The sequence below is a fragment of the Neopsephotus bourkii genome, unplaced genomic scaffold (assembly GCF_033783945.1).
Source record: "Neopsephotus bourkii isolate Nb327-2 ecotype Australia unplaced genomic scaffold, CSIRO-AGI_Nbou_v1 NB_1707, whole genome shotgun sequence".
Lineage (NCBI taxonomy): Eukaryota > Metazoa > Chordata > Aves > Psittaciformes > Psittacidae > Neopsephotus > Neopsephotus bourkii.
Genome location: NW_026902181.1, coordinates 7,005,903 through 7,025,459, shown reverse-complemented (window position 1 = coordinate 7,025,459; position 19,557 = coordinate 7,005,903). Strand labels below are relative to the sequence as shown.

The 19,557-nt window shown below is 37.8% G+C and overlaps 2 protein-coding genes across 10 annotated transcripts in view; one reads left to right on the top strand and one right to left on the bottom strand.

Annotated features, from left to right (window-relative positions):
- The window catches only part of MOK (MOK protein kinase), a 158,379-nt gene that overhangs the window by 119,723 nt on the left and 19,099 nt on the right, over nucleotides 1-19,557 (bottom strand).
- WDR20 (WD repeat domain 20) overlaps nucleotides 1-19,557 on the top strand; it is a 50,303-nt gene that overhangs the window by 29,857 nt on the left and 889 nt on the right. For 2 of the 9 annotated variants that reach the window (XM_061376247.1, XM_061376249.1), the window contains 2 exons: nucleotides 1,760-1,942; nucleotides 7,053-8,330. In XM_061376247.1, the coding sequence (XP_061232231.1) occupies nucleotides 1,760-1,942; nucleotides 7,053-8,330 (1,461 nt within the window). Of the gene's footprint in view, nucleotides 1-1,759; nucleotides 1,943-6,721; nucleotides 7,029-7,052; nucleotides 8,331-10,047; nucleotides 10,115-10,588; nucleotides 11,161-13,226; nucleotides 13,917-19,557 lie in introns of those variants that run through there. The other 7 variants (XR_009728914.1, XR_009728913.1, XM_061376253.1 and 4 more) reach the window with 7 other exon arrangements.

Genomic DNA, 19,557 nt, shown 5'->3' with positions numbered 1-19,557 from the left:
CCTTGAGTCTCATAGGTTAACCTTGTTAACTCTTCATTTCTTTCTGTATGTTTCTGTAGAATGGTCTCCAGGTAGAGATGCTACCTCAGTTTTGAGAGTTAGCTCTAGATATAATTTATTTTGTAATGATACAGGACAAGGGAATCTTGCACAGTATAAGAGGTATCTGTGTGGCCTCTAGGATTTGATCTTTCAGCTTCCAATTACATATTTACATCTGTATGTGTGTGTTCCTTGTTGGTCATGTGTCTTATCCTATGATCTCCCAGCAGAGCTAGTATTCTATTTAAGTTCTCCTTGTAAAGTATTGCTAATACTCTTTTCTGGTTTATAATGGATTTCTGGGCTCTGGAGAATAATTTGCTGACTTTAGAACTTGGAATACATCATCTCATTTGGAGTTTTCAACCATGAGGCTGTATGCTTGATTAAACCGGTTTATAATAAATGCTGCAAAACAGAAGTGCAGCTTTAATAGCGTTGTGTATATACGCTTATTATGAGTACATCATGGTTAAATTTACTTCGGAAATGGCTCACATGACATGATTCACTGTGTAGCTAGTTACAGTTTTTCTGTATTCATTGGTCTAGTTTCTGTTTGTGTAGTTCTATGCACACTGAGGATTTGCTGCTCTTTAGACCTTATCCTCAAGGGTTTTTTGTGCGAAGCTTGTCTTCTTCCTCAAAGAAGTTTTGTTTTGTATGTTGCTGTCCTGATTTCCTCTGACTGAACAATAGTGAAAAAGTGTATGTCAGAATTAGAATCAGGAGTCTCAAATCACAGCTACATCACAGGTCTGGAATATCGTTGAGTATCTGCAGCTTTCTAGTTACAGACTCTTAACCTAGTAAATAGGGATTGAAAAAAAACAAAAGTTGAACCTGATGTATGATCTTGCATATGAAATGTGTGGGTTTTAATCTCTGGATGATGAAAGGTTAGGTTGTCTTCACAAATGATACGGGGATAAACATAGATGACAAAACTGAAAAGGCATTTTAAATTGCTTTTCCGTTTCTTTTGATTCTTTTGACACTTTAGTGCCAGCTCTTCAGTTGCTTATATTAAAGTTCCTCAGTTTGTTTGCACTTATTTTGTCTTATTTTAGCACTGTATTTGAAGTCTGTGTTCAGTGTCAGAAGCACAATTACTTTGCAGCTTAATGGCTTAAAATGTGTTTTATAATCAACAGCATCAGCATCTTGAGTCGGTGTTCCTAGCAAAATGCTGTCCTAGGATCTAGTTGATATTTTTTTAATTGAGACCAATATCTTACGTTTCTCTGTTATAAAAGGATAGACTTACAGTACAAGAATCAGGTGATTGAAAATATGCTGTTCTTAATCCAAAATTGGTTCTACTCAATATTGAGAAAGCTGGTAATAGAAAAAGTAGAAGATAACTTGCCTCTGTGATGGTATGAATCTTCTGGCTGGAGGAGCCTTCTGGGAATATATTGTCTTGAGGACTCACTGCAGCTTCTGTATTACTGAACGGTTGTCACTGGTTTGTGACAACCTGCAAAGGCTAGGGGTAGGTATAGTGTTTAGCAAAGTTGAAAAACAGAGGTATTGCATTATATGAAAAGGTAGACCTTTTGACAACATCTTGGGATGTCTTTTGAATAGTTTCTTCTAAAAGTAGGATTTTGTGACTACATAAATTATTGCTTAGTATAAACCTTATTTGCAAGTAGAGCTGGTTATATTCATGCATTGTGATAAACTGTTTTAACTCTGTTTGTTTTCTTTGCAGGCTGCGGACTTGAGTAAACCAATAGACAAAAGGATATACAAAGGAACACAACCTACATGCCATGACTTCAATCACTTAACAGCCACAGCAGAAAGTGTCTCTCTTCTAGTGGGCTTCTCTGCAGGCCAGGTCCAACTTATAGACCCTATTAAAAAAGAAACTAGCAAATTATTTAATGAGGAAGTAAGTAGAAATCTTAACATTGTTGCATGCAATGTGATTGTGGTGTCAAAGATCCTAGATTCTCAAAGTCCTGTAGGTGACTTTGTCTATATAGCTTATTGTTCAGTCACCACCTTTGTTTTTCAGCTGTTTCATTGTCTTGAAATAGCTACACAAAAACATTATTCATGAAGAAATTTTGGGGGGTTAAGATTAAAAATTAGGACTTTCTAGTTTGTGTAATACTGTGACTAGTGTTAATTACAGTTAACTGAGGAGAAAGAAGGTCTGCAGATCTAGATGTTGCTACATGTGCTCTGCAGTCAGCTGTTTCTGAGGCTTCTGGTTCTGAATGAAGAAGAAAACATTTATTTCCTATTTAATTAATATTCTGGTCAACATATTTAATAAGGTGAAAATACTGATTTTTATGGGTAGGATGGTACTCAGACACTGTATCAAGGATTCCTGTAGGCTTGCATGGGCAAGACTAAGATATCAAGCTGAATGCTGCATAGAAGAAGTCGAAGGCTTGTGTGGTCTTAGCCATGTGATGTTCCTGAAAGAAATTCTTCATCTACTTTTTTTTTGCTGCTGTGTGGTAAGAAGATAGAAGGAGGTACTGTTGGAGGTACTAATGCCTAGTTACCGGGCCACTGGCTCCCATTACCTGGTAGTACTGGCATTCTTAGAATTTTAAGTTGTCTGGATGCAAACAAGGAAGGAAATCTGGTAACTGGTACAGCTTTTGACAGCACTTTCTGCAGAGGACAGCAATAGGAATTTGGGTGGGTTGGGGGAGATGATTGGTATTTTTGGGGTGTGGGGTGTTTATTCTCCCTTTTGTGTTTTAATCCAGCTGCAGGTGAACTGTGGGGGGTAATAGCAAATAGCAAAGAGCTTTGGTGGTCGGTTTGGTTTTGTGGTGTTTTTTTTTTTTTTTTTTTTGTTGGCTGGTTTTGGGTGTGTTTTTATTTTGTTTTGGGTTTTTTTAGCTATTTAAAATCTGGATAAAAGCTTTGCAGATAAAGGTAAGCCTTGCTCAGCTTTCAAACTGAGCAAGCATATCTTTCCCACCTCAGAGATGTGTTGCCTTGCTCTGTCTTTGTGCAAAGAAGGTTGAACTATTGTTCTCAGTGGGGATGGTTTATAATTAGAGGTGTCTAATTCCTCCTCAGATTTCTAAAAGTAGCTACAGCTAGATCAGAAGAGGGGTGCTTTTCTTCTTACCTAGCATTTTCCCACCTGCTCTGTCTGCTTGTGTTGAGTGCGAAACAGTGCTGGAGAATCTCTAAATGTTGCAGAGTACTCTGCATACATAGTTGAAACTTCTGCATACATAGTTGAAATGTTCATTTTAACGTTGTCCTAACACCCTTCAGCCTGCACTACTGCACTCCCCTTTTACTCCTCTTCCTCCTCCCCCCCCCCCAAAAAAAAAAAAAAACAACAACAAAACCACAATCCACCCCAAACCAAAAAACACCGAACTCACCACTGGGAGTGCTAATTTGGATGGGAATGGGAACAAGTTATTTGTGTAAGTACAGCTTCTACTTAATCTTGCATGGTAGTAGTGCAAGTGTTACAAATGGCATTAGAAGTATTATAACAGCTAGTGTTTCGTATCACAGAACACTTCCCACTCTTGTAGTTTTGGGAAAAACTTCTGCTGAAATATTTAATAAAGGTCCAGTGTGTGTTTACGTGCCTTTGTTATTTACTGTCTAGTGTCTACAGTTTAAAGAAGTATACAGTATACAGCAATGCAGCTTGTGGTAGTCCACAAGTTATAGAAGCATGGATGCTGCTTCCATTTGCCACTCGTCTTTTCTTTCTCGGGAAGCATTACTTCCCTGTGGTGGGAATGCATCCTTTGGCAGTTTGGTGGAAAGTAAATGAGATTATCTGTTTTCTACGAAGCTAGCGTAAGGATTTGTTCAGCGCTACCAAAACTGCATGCAGAGTAGGCTGGAGTTAAATAACAAATTCTTGGGTTTTACACTGGTGTTATCTGCAGGTAGAACCAATTAGAAAACTCTGTATTTTTGATCTGAGTTACGATATTGAAGTTTGGCCTGGAAGTGTTTTGAAGTTTCGGCTTGTAGCTAAAAGCCGTTTCAGAGAAAGATTAGTGAGCACTGAGTTGGAGCCAGTTTGCTTTAAGATAAACTTGGCTGTTGGGTTGAGTGCTTGAGAATAAACATTGTCTTCATAGGCAGAAGGTGGCCTAAACAAGGGTTCGTATATTTTGACAGATTTAATGTGAATACTGGAGGTAATAGAATTTACCACCTGGCCTGTTAGTAATTTGGTGATTCAGTAGCCCAAAGCTGCCTTTTGACTATCACCTGTGATAAAGCAATCAGGATAGCACTTAATCATATGTGATATGTGAAACAACTTTACCTGTTATGACACAGAAAGTTATGTTGAACTTAAAATGCAAAGACTTTAATGCAGCCTTAACTTGTTACTCTTTTTAATTCTGTTGGTACGGAAGACCATAGAGACTTGAAAGGCTGATATGCATGCTATTATAAAGCTTGTGGCTGCCTACCTAAATCAGTCTGTTACAGCAGTAGTATTCCTTCTAGCTGTGTCAGAATTTAATGAGTGGCATTTTCTTATTTCCAAAACCAACCAAGTATGCCTCACAGATCCAGTTGTTTTCAGGTGGTAGTTAGTTATTCTCAAGTTAGCAAATTGAATTATAATTCTTTCATCTTACTCTTTTGTTTATTTTAACTAAAATCTTAAGTTGCATTTTTATTTCCTAATAAACTTTTCCTATGCCTGTGTTGCCAAAGCTCTTTGTCAGGCCTTAATGCACATTCTTGATTGCCTCAGTTTTTTCACTCCTTGTGGCCTATGCTTATAATTTTGTCTCTTCAAGCTTGTGCAAAACGTGGCTACCAGGATAATCTTGGCCTCCTTGTCTTTCTGACTTGTAACTGAAGCTCCTTCATTTATTATTCCTTCACCAAACTGGACATAAGCTCCTTATCCCAGTTACCTCCCTGATTGCTTTGTACTGCTTTCAGTCCATTTTTGTAATGCAGCTGTTGGTCGTACTGACTTCAGGTCTTGTTCCACTGTGCTGCAGAAGTGCCTGAGCCCAGCTGAAAGCTTTTAAAACTTCAGGAAGTGCTAAATTTAGAGTTTTTATCATCTTGCTGAATTTAAAGCTCTGCTAGTTGAGAAAAAGATGAGTTGTATATAGTCAGTTGCTATGTATCAGCTTATAGTCTCTCTGTATCTTGTCTCCTTGAGCTAATCTGTTCTCATTGCAGATGGCAATCTTCTGTTTTGTTCATGTTCTCCTTGAAGTGAAGATCAGGCTTCCAGGATTCCTGTACAGTATTTAAGATTGTGTAGCCTAACATGATTATGGACTTAAAATGTCATTTCTAGTATAAAAGATGAGCAACTCTTCTTGTGAGTAGAGGGTGCATGTCAGGTTGAGCTGCTCTAGTACAGGAGAGCAAGAAATTGTGCTGTGTTGCTGTGTTAACGATAGTTTCATGATGAGAAGACTTCTGCTTATAGCAAGCCAGTTGGGCTGATGTACCCTGACTGTATTCTCTTGGTGTGTACCAGGTAACTATTTAATACTTGATACCATCATTACTAAAACATGAATAGTAAATATCAATGAACACATGACAAACTACCTAAAATATCACAACAGAAGCTAAGAATGTGTTGTTCTGAAGTTACTGCATTTGAGGAAAAGCCCAGATTGTTACATACCTCAGCTCTCAAGTACAAAATCGCTAATTTAACTAATGAGAAATCACAGGAGACAGGCTTCCTAGTCTTAACACTGGGCAACAAAAGTATATGCAGAAGTATGATCTAAAATGATCAGATGCTGCTTTCCAGTGTTAGGTACAGGCCCAGAATGGGTAACAGTTAACGCATTATCCATTAGTTTGGGTTTTGTTTGGTTGGGGTTTTTTTGTTTGTTGGGGTTTGTTTTTGTGATAAACAGCATAGAGAGGGTTTAGGGTTGTTTTGGGGTAGGTTTTTTGTTTGGTTTGGTTTTCTTTTTTTTTTTTTCTCCTTGTTTTGGGGTTTTGTTTATTTTGTTTTTAACATTTTTGTAACTTCTCCTGGTATTTCCTTAGGCTCTGTCTTTGCATTCTTGCCTTTAGTGTAGCTCACCTTTTCTTTCAGCCTGTTATCAGTCTATGTCAAATGCAAATCTTCAGTGTGCATGTAAAGAATTAGTTGTCTCAGAGTGGCATTTGAGTCATGCTATGGCCAACTTGGTACATTTTAGAAGTCCACCAGAGCTACACTAGCAAATTTAGGGAGTCACTTTATCTCTCAGTTCTTACAGAATTGAAGGCATTATGATCAGGAATGCTTGTTTAATGTGTGTGTTCATTCTTTTGCAGTGTTAGACTCTATTAAAAAGGAACTTCTAAGGTGGTGACTGAGTGGTCCTTGGCTAATGAAAGAAAAGTAATTGGAGGGTGGGGATTCCCAGGTGAAGAGTATGTGGTGCCTTTTCAATTCACTCACTGAACCTTGTGCATTTAGTTACTAGCTTTTCAGCCACCTGATAACAGGCTGAATGTCTCTGTAGCTTTTCTTCCCTGAATCAGTAAAACCTGGTAAAGGCTCCTAAAGCCTCCTTTTTTTTTAATTTCTTCTTGAGAGGATGGATCTTATTTGTGGTTTCAGGTAAAACCAGAGTCTCAGTTTACTGTTGTAACCTATGTAGTATAGATCGGTAACTGCCTTTTTTCCCTGTAGCTAAATCTGCGTTTTCTTGATTGTTTCCTTTTCAAGCTCTTCAACCTACACAGTGAAAAATAAAGCTAAGAACGCTGCCTTTAGATTCATAACAACAGATTGGCTTGATTGAAGTTTGTTCTTTGTGGAATGTGACTGGACCATAATAATAACCTTTGGTAGCACTTTATCTAAAAATAATTTCCTCTTTACTGCCTGATAAGATGATAAGTTTTTGCAAATGCAGTAACATAGCTCACTCCTAGAAAGCTGAGTTCACTGAAGTATTGTTCCCCATCCCACTCCCTCCCCAAGCTGAGATTTACCGTTAATCATTAAAACTTTAATTTTCAGACTTTCTGATGTGTATCTTCTTTGTTTTTCACAGAGACTAATAGACAAGTCCAGAGTAACCTGTGTAAAATGGGTACCAGGTTCGGAAAGCCTTTTCCTAGTAGCTCATTCCAGTGGCAATATGTACTTGTATAACGTGGAGCACACTTGTGGTACCACAGTCCCACACTACCAGCTACTTAAACAAGGAGAAAGTTTTGCAGTACACACTTGCAAGAGTAAATCTACAAGAAACCCTCTGCTTAAATGGACAGTAGGTGAGGGTGCCCTGAATGAATTTGCCTTTTCCCCAGATGGGAAGTTCTTGGCGTGTGTGAGCCAGGATGGTTTTCTTCGTGTGTTTAACTTTGATTCGGTGGAATTGCATGGTACAATGAAAAGCTACTTTGGAGGACTGCTGTGCGTGTGTTGGAGTCCTGATGGGAAATACATAGTGACAGGTGGAGAGGATGACTTGGTAACAGTATGGTCTTTTGTGGACTGTCGAGTAATAGCGAGAGGCCACGGACATAAGTCATGGGTCAGTGTTGTTGCGTTTGATCCATATACCACTAGTGTAGAAGAGAGTGACCCAATGGAATTTAGTGGAAGTGATGAGGATTTCCAAGACCTTCATTTTGGCAGAGATCGAGCAAATAGTACTCAATCTAGGCTATCCAAAAGGAACTCTACAGACAGTCGTCCCGTAAGCGTTACATATAGATTTGGTTCCGTAGGCCAGGACACACAGCTCTGTTTGTGGGATCTTACAGAAGATATCCTCTTCCCCCACCAACCTCTCTCAAGAGCAAGGACACATACAAATGTTATGAATGCCACAAGTCCACCTGCTGGAAGTGGTGGAACTAACCCAGGAAGTAATGGAAACAGTATCACAACACCTGGAAACTCTGTACCCCCTCCTCTTCCACGGTCAAACAGCCTTCCACATTCTGCAGTCTCAAATGCTGGCAGTAAAAGCAGTGTCATGGATGGTGCCATTGCTTCTGGCGTTAGTAAATTTGCAACCTTATCGCTACATGATCGGAAGGAACGACACCATGAAAAAGATCACAAGAGAAATCATAGCATGGGACATATATCCAGCAAGAGCAGTGACAAACTGAACCTAGTTACTAAAACCAAAACGGACCCAGCTAAAACTTTGGGAACACCTCTCTGTCCCCGAATGGAAGATGTTCCCTTGTTAGAGCCTCTTATCTGTAAAAAGATAGCACATGAAAGACTGACTGTGTTAATTTTTCTTGAAGACTGTATAGTCACTGCTTGTCAGGAGGGATTTATTTGCACATGGGCAAGGCCTGGTAAAGTGGTAAGTTTTAATCCTTAATGCTGCATCAAAGAACTAGAACTCTGAATAGGTAGTTTTCTTGAAATATAACTGAATGTTGACTATAAAATTTCTTTATGCTTAATGTAAAAAAAAAAAAAATCCTCAGAGCCATACTTTTGGATACTGCATGCCGTATTTCTGAATGATTTGAAGTGTCTTGGGTACAATTAAGTATAGTTGCCTTCCAGCAGAAGAAATAAATACTGTGCATCTAAACTATTGATCAGTGTTCTTATACTATGTGAAGATTGAAGTAAAACCTGTCCATCACTAAAATGATGATAATCCTTCTAATGTTTTCTACAAAGTACAACACTTCCAGTGAGAGTAGCTTGTGAAAAGCTGCGGCTTTTAAGTCTAATGAGAAATATGAGCCTCTTAAAAAATTAAAACCAAAGTGTTTTATTCCTCTATCCTTTTCTGTGGTGGCCTGCCTTTAATGTAAAATCACTTCTTATTAAAGCATCAGTCATTTTATGCACAAATTTGCTAGCCCTTTACTGACTGTAGCTTATGCTCTTGAAATTGTGACTTAGTATAATCAAAGAAATCTAATTTTAGCCAGGTATTGATTTATGTATTTGTTAAATTAGGGAAAATCATGCCAGCTTTCTCTGAGTAGTTTCAGTTACTGTCGGTTTTTGTTAGGCAGTTTGATCATCAACAAACTTGTGTTTTTTTGATGGCACCTATTCTGTCAGTTGAACCTTCATTAAGATATGCTACTAGTTTTAAAACTTGTTGTTAATGCACTTGAACACAGATAAAACTTCATTTTTCTTCTGTCCAGTGCATAGCAAGCTAGATTTTGAATGAAGCTAACCATGGTGATTATTTTGTTAAAAAGTACTTTGTGCTAAAATAGCTCTTTTTGCCAGCAGCATTTTAAAGGAATACAGCTATGAAAACATCACCAGAGTTGTTCTAGCAAAAAAGACCGTTATTTTTGTGAAAAAGTAGGTTACCACCTGAAGAAAATTAAGTAATCTGCTAATAGCCATGTTGGGCAGCCTAAATGAAAATCTGCTGTTCATTAGGTTCATAAAGCTTTTAACCATTTGGTTCATAAATCTGACTTTTGAAGTGGAGGTACTGTATATATTTATATACCACATCTTCATTGATAGAACCTTTTAAGTAAAACTTGGTAATTTTTCTTAAACCTGTTTGTATAGTGTAATCATCTTTGAGATGTTATCAAATTTGTCACAACACAGGTATGCACAGAGAGCTCTGTCTGCTCTGCATCTTAATGCATAGTTGAAGGCTGAATCTAAACCTAAAATTTGGAAGCCCTTTTTTGGGGAGAAGGAAGAAGAGTGTTACCTAAACTATTTTTTGCCTCAGAACTACAGAGCCAGCATTAATTTAATTACAAAAGAAAAAAAAAGAGCATCCCCCAAAACACTGAACTATTTAAAATGCTTGTCCTGAATGCAAATGCTAAAGCAGTTATCACTTCTGTGACTTGGTGCAATTCATGTCTCATGAATTACCTTTATAAATGTACAGCAGTGCCTCAGATTTCTAGTGTGCCCTGTATAGTCCTTTTGTTCTAAAACTCCTTTACATACTACTGAACACTACACTGTTAAATTACTTCCAGTGGCTGAGGTGGGTTTTGTTAGGCTGGATATAACTTAAATATTTATGTGTGTTGACTTTGATTTGGAATATGACATTTCAAATATTTCAGAGATAAAGTATGCAGTACCAAAAATCAGGATTTATGTATTGGCCAATGTGGAAAACTTTAATTACAGGTAAGTAATTTTCATGCTGAAGTTATCACTTTCAAAATTAATATATTGCACACTGATGTAAATGCCATATTGTTTAGGAAGTATTTACTTAGAAACTTCAAAATGAATTTGTTTTTCTGATTTCACTTGCATTTCTAGTGAGCTCACTCTGCTGGTTAAAACTAAACTTCGGTGGCATGTTTACAGGGCTTCGATAGGAAAATATATTTGTGCCAGAAGGACTTTATGAGCATCCTTTTTGTTTATGGGAAAGCACTTAATAATTTTATTTAATGAAAATTGCTGAAGTATAAAACACTCGTGGTAATGTCTTTCTTACTGGGTTATATGCCATCATTTCCATTTTGCCAGCTGTTTTATCCTAGTCTGTCCCTTTACTCTGGGGTTTAAAGCTGCTGTTTCTAGTCTTCCTTTTGAAATGTGGGTCCCCAAGTGATCGTGAAACTCCATCACTTTTTTGTCTGCCAACTCTAGAGTGAAAGCCTCTGAATCTTGCTGTTTCTTCCATCATTGCCTCTGAAGGCCTTCATTAAATTCATGCCACTGCCAGTCTAAAGAAAGAATTGGATGGAAAACTGAAGCAGACTTGCAGTGTCCAACATAATTTCCATTGAGCCAGTGCTACCTTTCTCTCTCATTTTGAATAGCCATTAAAAGATGTGCTGGATAATTGGACAGTGTATGACAAGTTCTCTTCTTTTTTTCTGGTTGGGCATGTGCTGCCCTTAGTGGGGAGGTGACGGGGGAGAAATAAATGTCTCTTCAGATGTCATCCTTATGATATTTATTAGGCTGTACAGCCCTTACAGAGGGGCCTGACAGTTGGTTTATAAACTTTCTAAATTGCTACCTTTGTGTATACATAATCATACCTTGAGCTTCCTCACTGGATATACCATTCTTGCATTGCACTTTTCCAGAACTGGTGTACTAACGCCCACTCAGAGTGAGGTGAAGTGAATGGCAAAATTCAATTAGAAACAAGGTGAATTGAGGCTAAGGGTTCATTAGTTCTAATTTTTACTCTTGTTTTTTGTAGCCTGTGTCTATGGAGAAAAATAGATTGCCTTAGCAAGAGTAAGAACTTTCTTCTCAACATGGTAACAACTAGCTGTTGCCTCTTGCCCCCATCTTTCCTAGGCCCTGCTGAGGACTCTAAATGGGATTATAGAAGTGTTGTATTTATTTGAAAACACAGAAAAGTAATTTTAAAGCAACCAAGGTAAACTTCATATGCTATCTTTATAGCTACTTCAAATTGAGTTACAGGACTTGCAGAACAATTAAAAACAAAAAACTCCACTCAGAAACAACCCACAGAACTCCTGAAAAAACCAAAGTGGTACCTGGATATGCAAAACAAGCTTTCTCTGAACTTAGCGATCAGAGGAACTATCTATGTGATTCCTGTGTTTGACTTCAGAATTAACTATTCATCATCTTGTACAGTGACTCCATGTTATCTAAGTGAAACTTGATGATGAGTTTCCTTTGTAAGAAAGCTCAAGGTAAGATTGGCCAGAGAATGAACAGGTGAAATGGCAGTGTATAACCTGGCAAGATAAACATGCTACCATTTTGTAAAACAAATGCACATGGTATTTATTTATTTGATTTATTGTACAGGAGAGCTTAGACTTAAATTATAACATCCTTGAATTTTCTAGTTAACTACAATTGTAGTACGGTATCATGTTATAGTATGACTTCTGTTTTAGTGAAAGTACTTAAACATTCATGTACTATATTTGAGTGAGATGAGCAGCTATACATACTAATTCTTCCTCTATGGAAAGGAGCATTTCATCATTACAATTGAAGTTCAATTGCTGGTATTTAAGTACTATCAAATAGATTTCTTTCAACGTGATATGGTATCTGTATAAACTTCAGGGATGATTATAGTAAAACTGAAACACAGCTATATGACTTCAGGTTACCAAGCTAAAATTTGAAGCTTTCTGTAATGTGCATAATAGCAAAGTTGCACATAGCAGACCTGCATTGTCAGGGTGAATTTAAACCTAGAACACTGGTGTGATATTTATAGCAAGGTATGTGTGTTTGCACGTGTGTGAGGAGGTGTGACTAGTGGCTCGAATATAGCCAGGAGAGATCATAACCCTGTAAAGGCTTTATGATGAGGATGTCTGGATTAGGAAATAACATTACTTTTACTAAACACGTTTTAGAAAACCCATGTTCTGAATTATCACCTTTTCAAAATATGTACTTGGAATGACTGTATACGTCTGCCCCTTTAACAACATAAAGCTACTAAATTAATATTTAAAATGCTGGCCTGCTTATGTTACAGTAATAAAATTTGTGTCAGTTAATTTACTGTCAATTTACGTGTAAAGATTAAACAATATTTTTTCTGCATTTTATGAATTCTGTATACTGAGTTTGTTAAAGATTGACATGTTAGGTGATACTGTACGAAATTGTATTGACTACCTTTAGTGAAAATCAGAAGTAAAATTCATATGTATTTTCTTTTTACACTTCCATCTAATTTCTTGACAACTTGAATAAATTTCATAGAGCCTTTCTAACATGAACTATTGTTAATTTAACTGTTGCAATAATTAAGCTTTAAGAAATATTGTTGGTATATTTATAATTTTAAGAAGATCATGTTTGTTTCATACTGCTTATTTTTAGCTGTTCTATTGTCACTGTTACAGCTGAAGAACTTTACTAAATACTTGACATTACAAAATAACTTGCTGGGGTTGTCCTCTGTATACTGATGTTAAATAAAAATGTGTGATTGAACTGTAAATGTAGATAACTTTCAATAGTCCTTTCCACATTTGAGTTTTAATTTATCTTGCAGTCCTTAGGTGGTCTTATGCTAACGTAACAGGCTTAACAAATGGCCACAATGAAAGCTGTTAACTTGCCATATTTTAAAGTAAGAAAATAATCACATCCTGTAACCTGTTCTAAGTAAATATTTCACTTCATCTCAAGATGATGTGTATGTTTTGATGTTTAAATCTTGCTGATAAGGTCATGTCTCATGATACTTGCGGGTTTTTTTAGGACTAGAGTAATACGAAATGGAATACTTGCCAAAAGACTTGTCAAGCTGGTTTAAACTCAGATTCAGTTAAACACAGACATATTTAGATCCTCTCTGCCTACCTGTCAAATAGGAGCTGGGGCAGAGTGTTGTTTATTCTAGGACTCTACAGGAGCTCTTTCCTCAGTGGACTTTGGTGCAGGGTATGTTCTTTATTCCAGCCTTGGATCGTGATATTTACCTAATGAATGCTGAATTTACAGCCCTGTGGGTATGGCTGATTCAGATGATCCACGTGTTTCTGTCTAGAAGAGCTGTGGCTAGTCTAGAACTAAGCTTGTCTCAACAAAAACTATAAACCAGTCAAAAACTCTGGCTGCAAAATTTCTTGGAACCAATTTAGGTGAAGACTTCAGATGTTCCCCTTCCATCTGAGTGGACAAGGGATTTCATCACCCTTGCAGCTGTGGTTCTGTGTTAACCAATGAAGGAGCCAAAGAAATTACACTTACTAAAGTGTTTCAAAGGCACTTCTGAGAAATTTCAGTTAACTGCTGAGAAGCAGTTAGCTACTTTGGGCCGAGACTAATTGAGGTAGGACTCAGTTCATCTGTTAAGCAAAAATGCTCTGTAGAATAAAGTTGAGAAAATCAGTCTTTCTTATGTGAACTTAAGAACTTTCTGGTACTTCAGAAGGTATTGACTGACCACTGTGATGGTGTGTGTATATATACGTGTGTGTGTGTGTACATATATATGTGTATATACATACATATATTAAAAAAAATAAAAACATACAGGTATTATAAAGTACAAGTACCAATAGAGGAACAAAATGGAATCCATCCTGATAGCTTCTGGGTACATCCAGTTACGTCAAATGATGCAAGAACTGGTTGGTCACACCAGTTTCTTAGCAGTCAATTCAAGGATGAAATGAAACTGTCTTTCACAAGTTCTGTGGTCAGAGAAGATACTTTGGCAAAAGATGTCATGGAACATGAAAGTTGTCTTGCTTGTCTTCAATAACATTGCTCAAAAATCTTGAGGAAATAACTTACATGTTCACATTAGTTTCTGTGTTTTGAAGTGGGTTTTTTGGTAGGTGCTCATCAACCTTACCAAATTCATTTAGCTCTTTTCTTCTCCTGCTAAGACCACACTTACTTTACAACTAACCCAAACGGTATTGTTTTAAGTCATATGCTTTTCCCTGATTTAGCTCAATTGCATTCTTTTCTAATCTGAAAATTTTAAATCTTAGTGGCTTTTGTATTTGAGGAAGCTGGAGTAGCCTTTAAGTATGTGAGCCCTTACTACTGAAATGAAGCTTAAGGTTCTATTGCTCAAGCTGGATAGGTTTCTGCTGGCAAAAGCCTTTTGTGCTTTTCCCAGCACACTAGAGAAATTTTTTTGCAGTGAGAACAATCCACCACTGGAATAATCTCCCTGGGGAAATGGTGGATTCCCCAGCATTGGACACTCCCAAGATTATGCTGGGCAGGGTGCTGGGCTATCTTGTCTAGGTCATACTTTGCCTAGAAAGTTGGACCAGATCATTCTTGAGGTCCCTTCCAACCCAGTAGTCTGTGATTCTGATTTATGTAGTTGCATCTTACTTTTTTTCTCTTGCATTTGTTTATCTTCCATTTGCCAGTCCTACGCTGGTCTTGAAGCACTCTTGCCTAATGCCACAAGGCAGATTTTTAGTTAGTTTGCTGGCTTTCTATCAGGCTTGATTTTTCTTTTTGTTGGCAATGAATAAAATAGTGATACACCTCTCAGGAGAAGCAACTTCCTCATGTACACAAAAAACTCAGAACTGAAACTCCCTTGATGCTGCTACATGCTTTTAGCAGTATCAGGTGGTTTAAGCATTTATACTTTCCTGTAACATTACTAGAACAAAGAATTAAAAGGGCAAACAGAAGACAACTAATACACTTAAAACTCTTGTTAAGTGAATAGACTATGTAAAGTTATCAGCTTTGCCGTATCGCCCTAAATCCCATGCAAAGTACATCTTGTATGTTATGTAAGTGTTCAGCATGTGCTTCCTTGACCATTCTCAATTGATTTTTATGCCTCCATTACACTAGTATCTTGATTTAGTGAGTATATGCGGTTCAGAGACTTATGCTAATAAACGCTGAATCATTTGGATAAGAAACTGTTGGATATTTTGTTCATGTAACTCTTAAAACCAATTCAGCTGATTTGACGACAGAATTTTAAACATGAAAAATCTCACTCTGTTTTGACATTTTGCTGTTGCTCAAATACTGTATTGGACTGTGGGCTCTTCTGTCAAACAAAGGTCCAGATGACTTTTTCAGATTACTTCAGGAATGTCACACTTCTGGACAGGAATAAATTACAGGAATTTTTATTTACGGGAATATTTACAGGAACAAATATGGAATGTTCCTCCAATAATAAATCCCCATTATTTCATATACTAGCAATAGCAGAAATGCTTTAACAAATCAGTGCTATTTTTGTATGGGCAGTGATTAATTCAGCCTATTTTAAAACCTGGTTTAACTGTTACCAGTAAAGTGCACTGGGAGACACCCCAGGGTTTTTTTATGTTGATTGTTACATTGGACCCTTTGATTTTTCTACTTTTTGATTTCTAAACAGAAAGTAGGCAAGAAGTGCAGAGTTCTGACAGCAGTCTAGCTCTGGTTACTGAGCAGCAGCTGAGCTGTTTGGCTGGAGGAGGGCGAAGGCTGAGCATGTGCCAGGAGCATTGCAAGGCAGCAGATTGTCATCCATTTCCCATCTCCTGCTCATGTGTTCAGACTTGCAGTTTATTTTCTATACTAGTGAAACTGCATATGATTGCATCTTTGGCTCCAGTGAATCCTGTTCTAATTTACATGAAGAAAATACTAACTCAGTAGTTACTGGTGCCTTTTATTTTTTTTTCAATACTTACTGGTATCTTTTTTTTAATTTTTCTTTAAATACAGCAGTTTTGGACTCATGTTTCACAGTTTCTGTTGTGAAACCTTGTGTTTCAGATCTTTGGGGGAAAAAGGTGAAAAATACCCAGACTCTGGCTGAAGCATATGTGGAATTCTGTAAACAGCCCCCCCCCCTCACCCCCACCCCCAGTCTGTTGTGAGCATGATTAACCCCAAGACTGCTGTGGGCCTTTCTGGACAGGGGACAGTTGTGAGTGCTACAGCTGTCAGTGGAAAGGACCTTTAGGATCCTAACTGTTACAGCTTTTCATTCCTACCTGTGCATGCCTACTTTTACTAAGCTGAGTCCTGAGTGTTTAGGGAAGTCAAAGAATGCAGAGACAAACCTGGAACAGACTTTGCAACTAGCACTGAAACAGCCTGCATCCAGTACTCTCCCTTTGCTAACTGATGCAAGAAACACACCTTTCTCTGGGAAAGAAGCTTATTTCAGCTGTAGAGTATTCCATTATGATGGCAGAAGATGCAGGACCTACTTGGAGAGCCCTCTCTGAGGATTGCTTTAGGAAATTTCTGACTTGGGTCTCCTCGCTGTTCCATTTCCCACCCCCTGCTAGACCCACACACTTACAGAATGACACCACTAATGAAAGACTCCATTTATTTTCAGACCTTTTTTGAACAATCTCTTAATTTGTTTCTGCTGCTTGCTTGGTGTGATCTGTTTGCTGCTCAGCTCTAAGCTGATGCACTGTACCACATGGAGATCTGCGGTGCTCATGTCTCAACTCTTTGGTCACGGTTGTTGAACTGTGCAGCTCTGCTGTACACTATTAATTGCTGCAGCTTTTCTTCCATCTTTTACCACCTCGTTGACAAGGCTGGATGGTTTCATCACAGAAAGCATTGCAGCCCAGTTTCTTTATTCTTCATTTACAGGCAGGAGGTTTCTGTGGCTATTCTATAACCTTATCTATTATATTATTCCCAGAGAATGCAATTACAGATATTCTAGTACCACACGCTTTCTACAACAGATCAGATTCTTAAGAGTAACTTCTGTGTCAAACTTAACTTTTCTTGAGCCTTCTTTTGCTCTTCTAACATGGCTTTCTGAAGGTTCCTATGTTGCACCTAACATGATTTCTTAAACCCTCGTTGCTTGAAAGGCTGCAGTACAATGGCAAATTCTGCAGAATCTTTTTGTTACTCAGGGCCCACTGAGAACACTCGTCACTTTGGTAAAACTTCTGTGCCTAAAAACTGAATTATTTTGCTGTTCCTGTGTGAAATCTGAGGTCTCTTCTGAAATTCGGTACTTGGAAGAACATACAAAACTTCTGACCTCTCCCATTTGCAGTAACAAAAGGGTACCAGTTGTCAGATTCTTTCCACATGGTGATCCTCTGGCTTGCCTGCTCACACCTGCTCACAGTTGCAGAATTAATGCAGAGCAAGGATTTTTAGAGGAGTTGTAGGAAAATAAATGACTCTTCATTTTGTTTCCCAACAATTGGTTGTGTTCCAGTGTAAATCTGATAGCAAAATGGTGCTTATTTCTCTTTGTCTGCAAAGCATGGTGATGAACGTGTTGAGAAAGACCCAATGTCATTCCTGGTACTTTTTATGTGCTTAGAAAGCATGTATTTGAATATGAGCAGCTTGGATCACTGATTTATTAAAGACTGAAAATAATACTTTTGGATGTCTTTTTCCAGGGTACTTAAAGTTGCTTAGGGTATGTATCTTCTGAAAAGGAAGACCTTCCAGTAAGAAACTGTTCCCAGTGCTGGCTTTAAGAAGAATGTTCAGTAATGAACTATAGAGTTCTGATTCATCTCCATTACTTTCAAACAAAATTCTCTTGGTAAATGTTTTCAGAAGTACTTCAGTAGCTTCTTTGCTTCAAAATTCTGCCTTTTTTTCACCATCTATTCCTTAACTAATAGCTAGAAAACTTCCTGTTCTCTTCTTGTGAAATACGCTGTATCTTTGTACTGAGTGTTGAACAAGTTTAAAGAATGACCCACTCCAGTCTACCTCAGCAATGTTTGAATCTGATATCCACTATGTAAACAAGTGAAAATAGAGTGTTCTGGTTCCTGCAGGTGCAATCTATGGAGGATACCAAATTAAGCACCACATAAATTTGTTTTATATAAATGTGTGTACACATACACATAGTCTGCTATAAATCCTGCAGATGTATCCAGAATCATCGTGTCTGAGCCAGTAGATCAGATGTGTTTTGAAAGGGCAGGCTATGGTTTTAGCAGGAACTTAATGACTTGAATCCAGCCAGAGCAGCCTTCCTTCCACCTCTTCTGTGGAAAGGGTTTTTTTCCCCCAGCTATGATCTTTCAGTTCTTGGATCCAAGCAAGAAAGAGCTCCTGTAGATTCTGAAGTTGTAGGCTAATTCTGTGTTATATGCCAGTTGTCTGCCTGAGCTTGTCTAGTTTGATGGATCTGAGTCACAGGATCTTAATTTTGAGGTAAGATCCTAAGCTGGTAGCTGTTGAGAGGAGTTGCTAAAAGTGCATTGACCATGCTTGCATGGTAGAGTCACACAGTGATACTCATTGGTGTGCTTCCAGCTTAGCTGCTGTTGTGCTCCTCAGCTTGCTGGCACTTGCTGCAACTAAATCATGACCTTGCAAGAAGACCAGATTGTATTTTTGTATTAAGCTTTTCCTAATTAAGTCTGATACACAGTTATCTTTATGTAAATGATTAAAAAGGGACTAGTATACATAAATCTGAAAAGGAATTTATTCATTGATACCTATCCGTAAGGTATAGTTGTCTTAAATCATTACAGCAGCCTCTGTGTAGCAAGGGGTGCCATGCAGTTGCGCAGTGACATCTGAAATGAGTAAGTCTCATTTTATTTAAGCAGTGATGTTGTTAAAAGAGCGGGTGAAAAGTTTTCCTGAATGCAAACTTAAATTGTAATGGGGAATCTTTTCTGAAGTCTTGCTCAGTGTTTCATTCTCTCTTAAAATTACCAGAATAACTACCTGGTTAGATAATCTATTTTTCTATTTGAAGCTTGTAATATTCAGTAGCATTTCAGAGACTGTTTCCCTGTATCAGGTTAGATATCAACCTTGTTGATACTGGAACAGGTTGGTTTGTTGGTACCCTAATAAAACACTGATCACTTTTCTGATGTATGGTTTTTAACGTTTTGCAGTTTGCAATGACTCAAAATGCAAGGTAGATTAAATCAAATGCTGGGATCAGAGTCACTGTGTGTCATAACCGCACACGCTTGCTTTCTTACTTACCAAGAGCTCTTTTGTGTGCTGCCTGACTGATACAGTAGCGGCCTAGATTCTTTCATAGGGAAGAAGGTGCTGATGTCTTAACTAAGCAAGTGGTGGTAAAAGTAAAATGTACTCATTTTAGCTTCAGGCTAAGAACTTTATAAACTTAATATCAGGTTCTCTTGCTGGATTAATGTAAATTGCTTTGTTTGCAG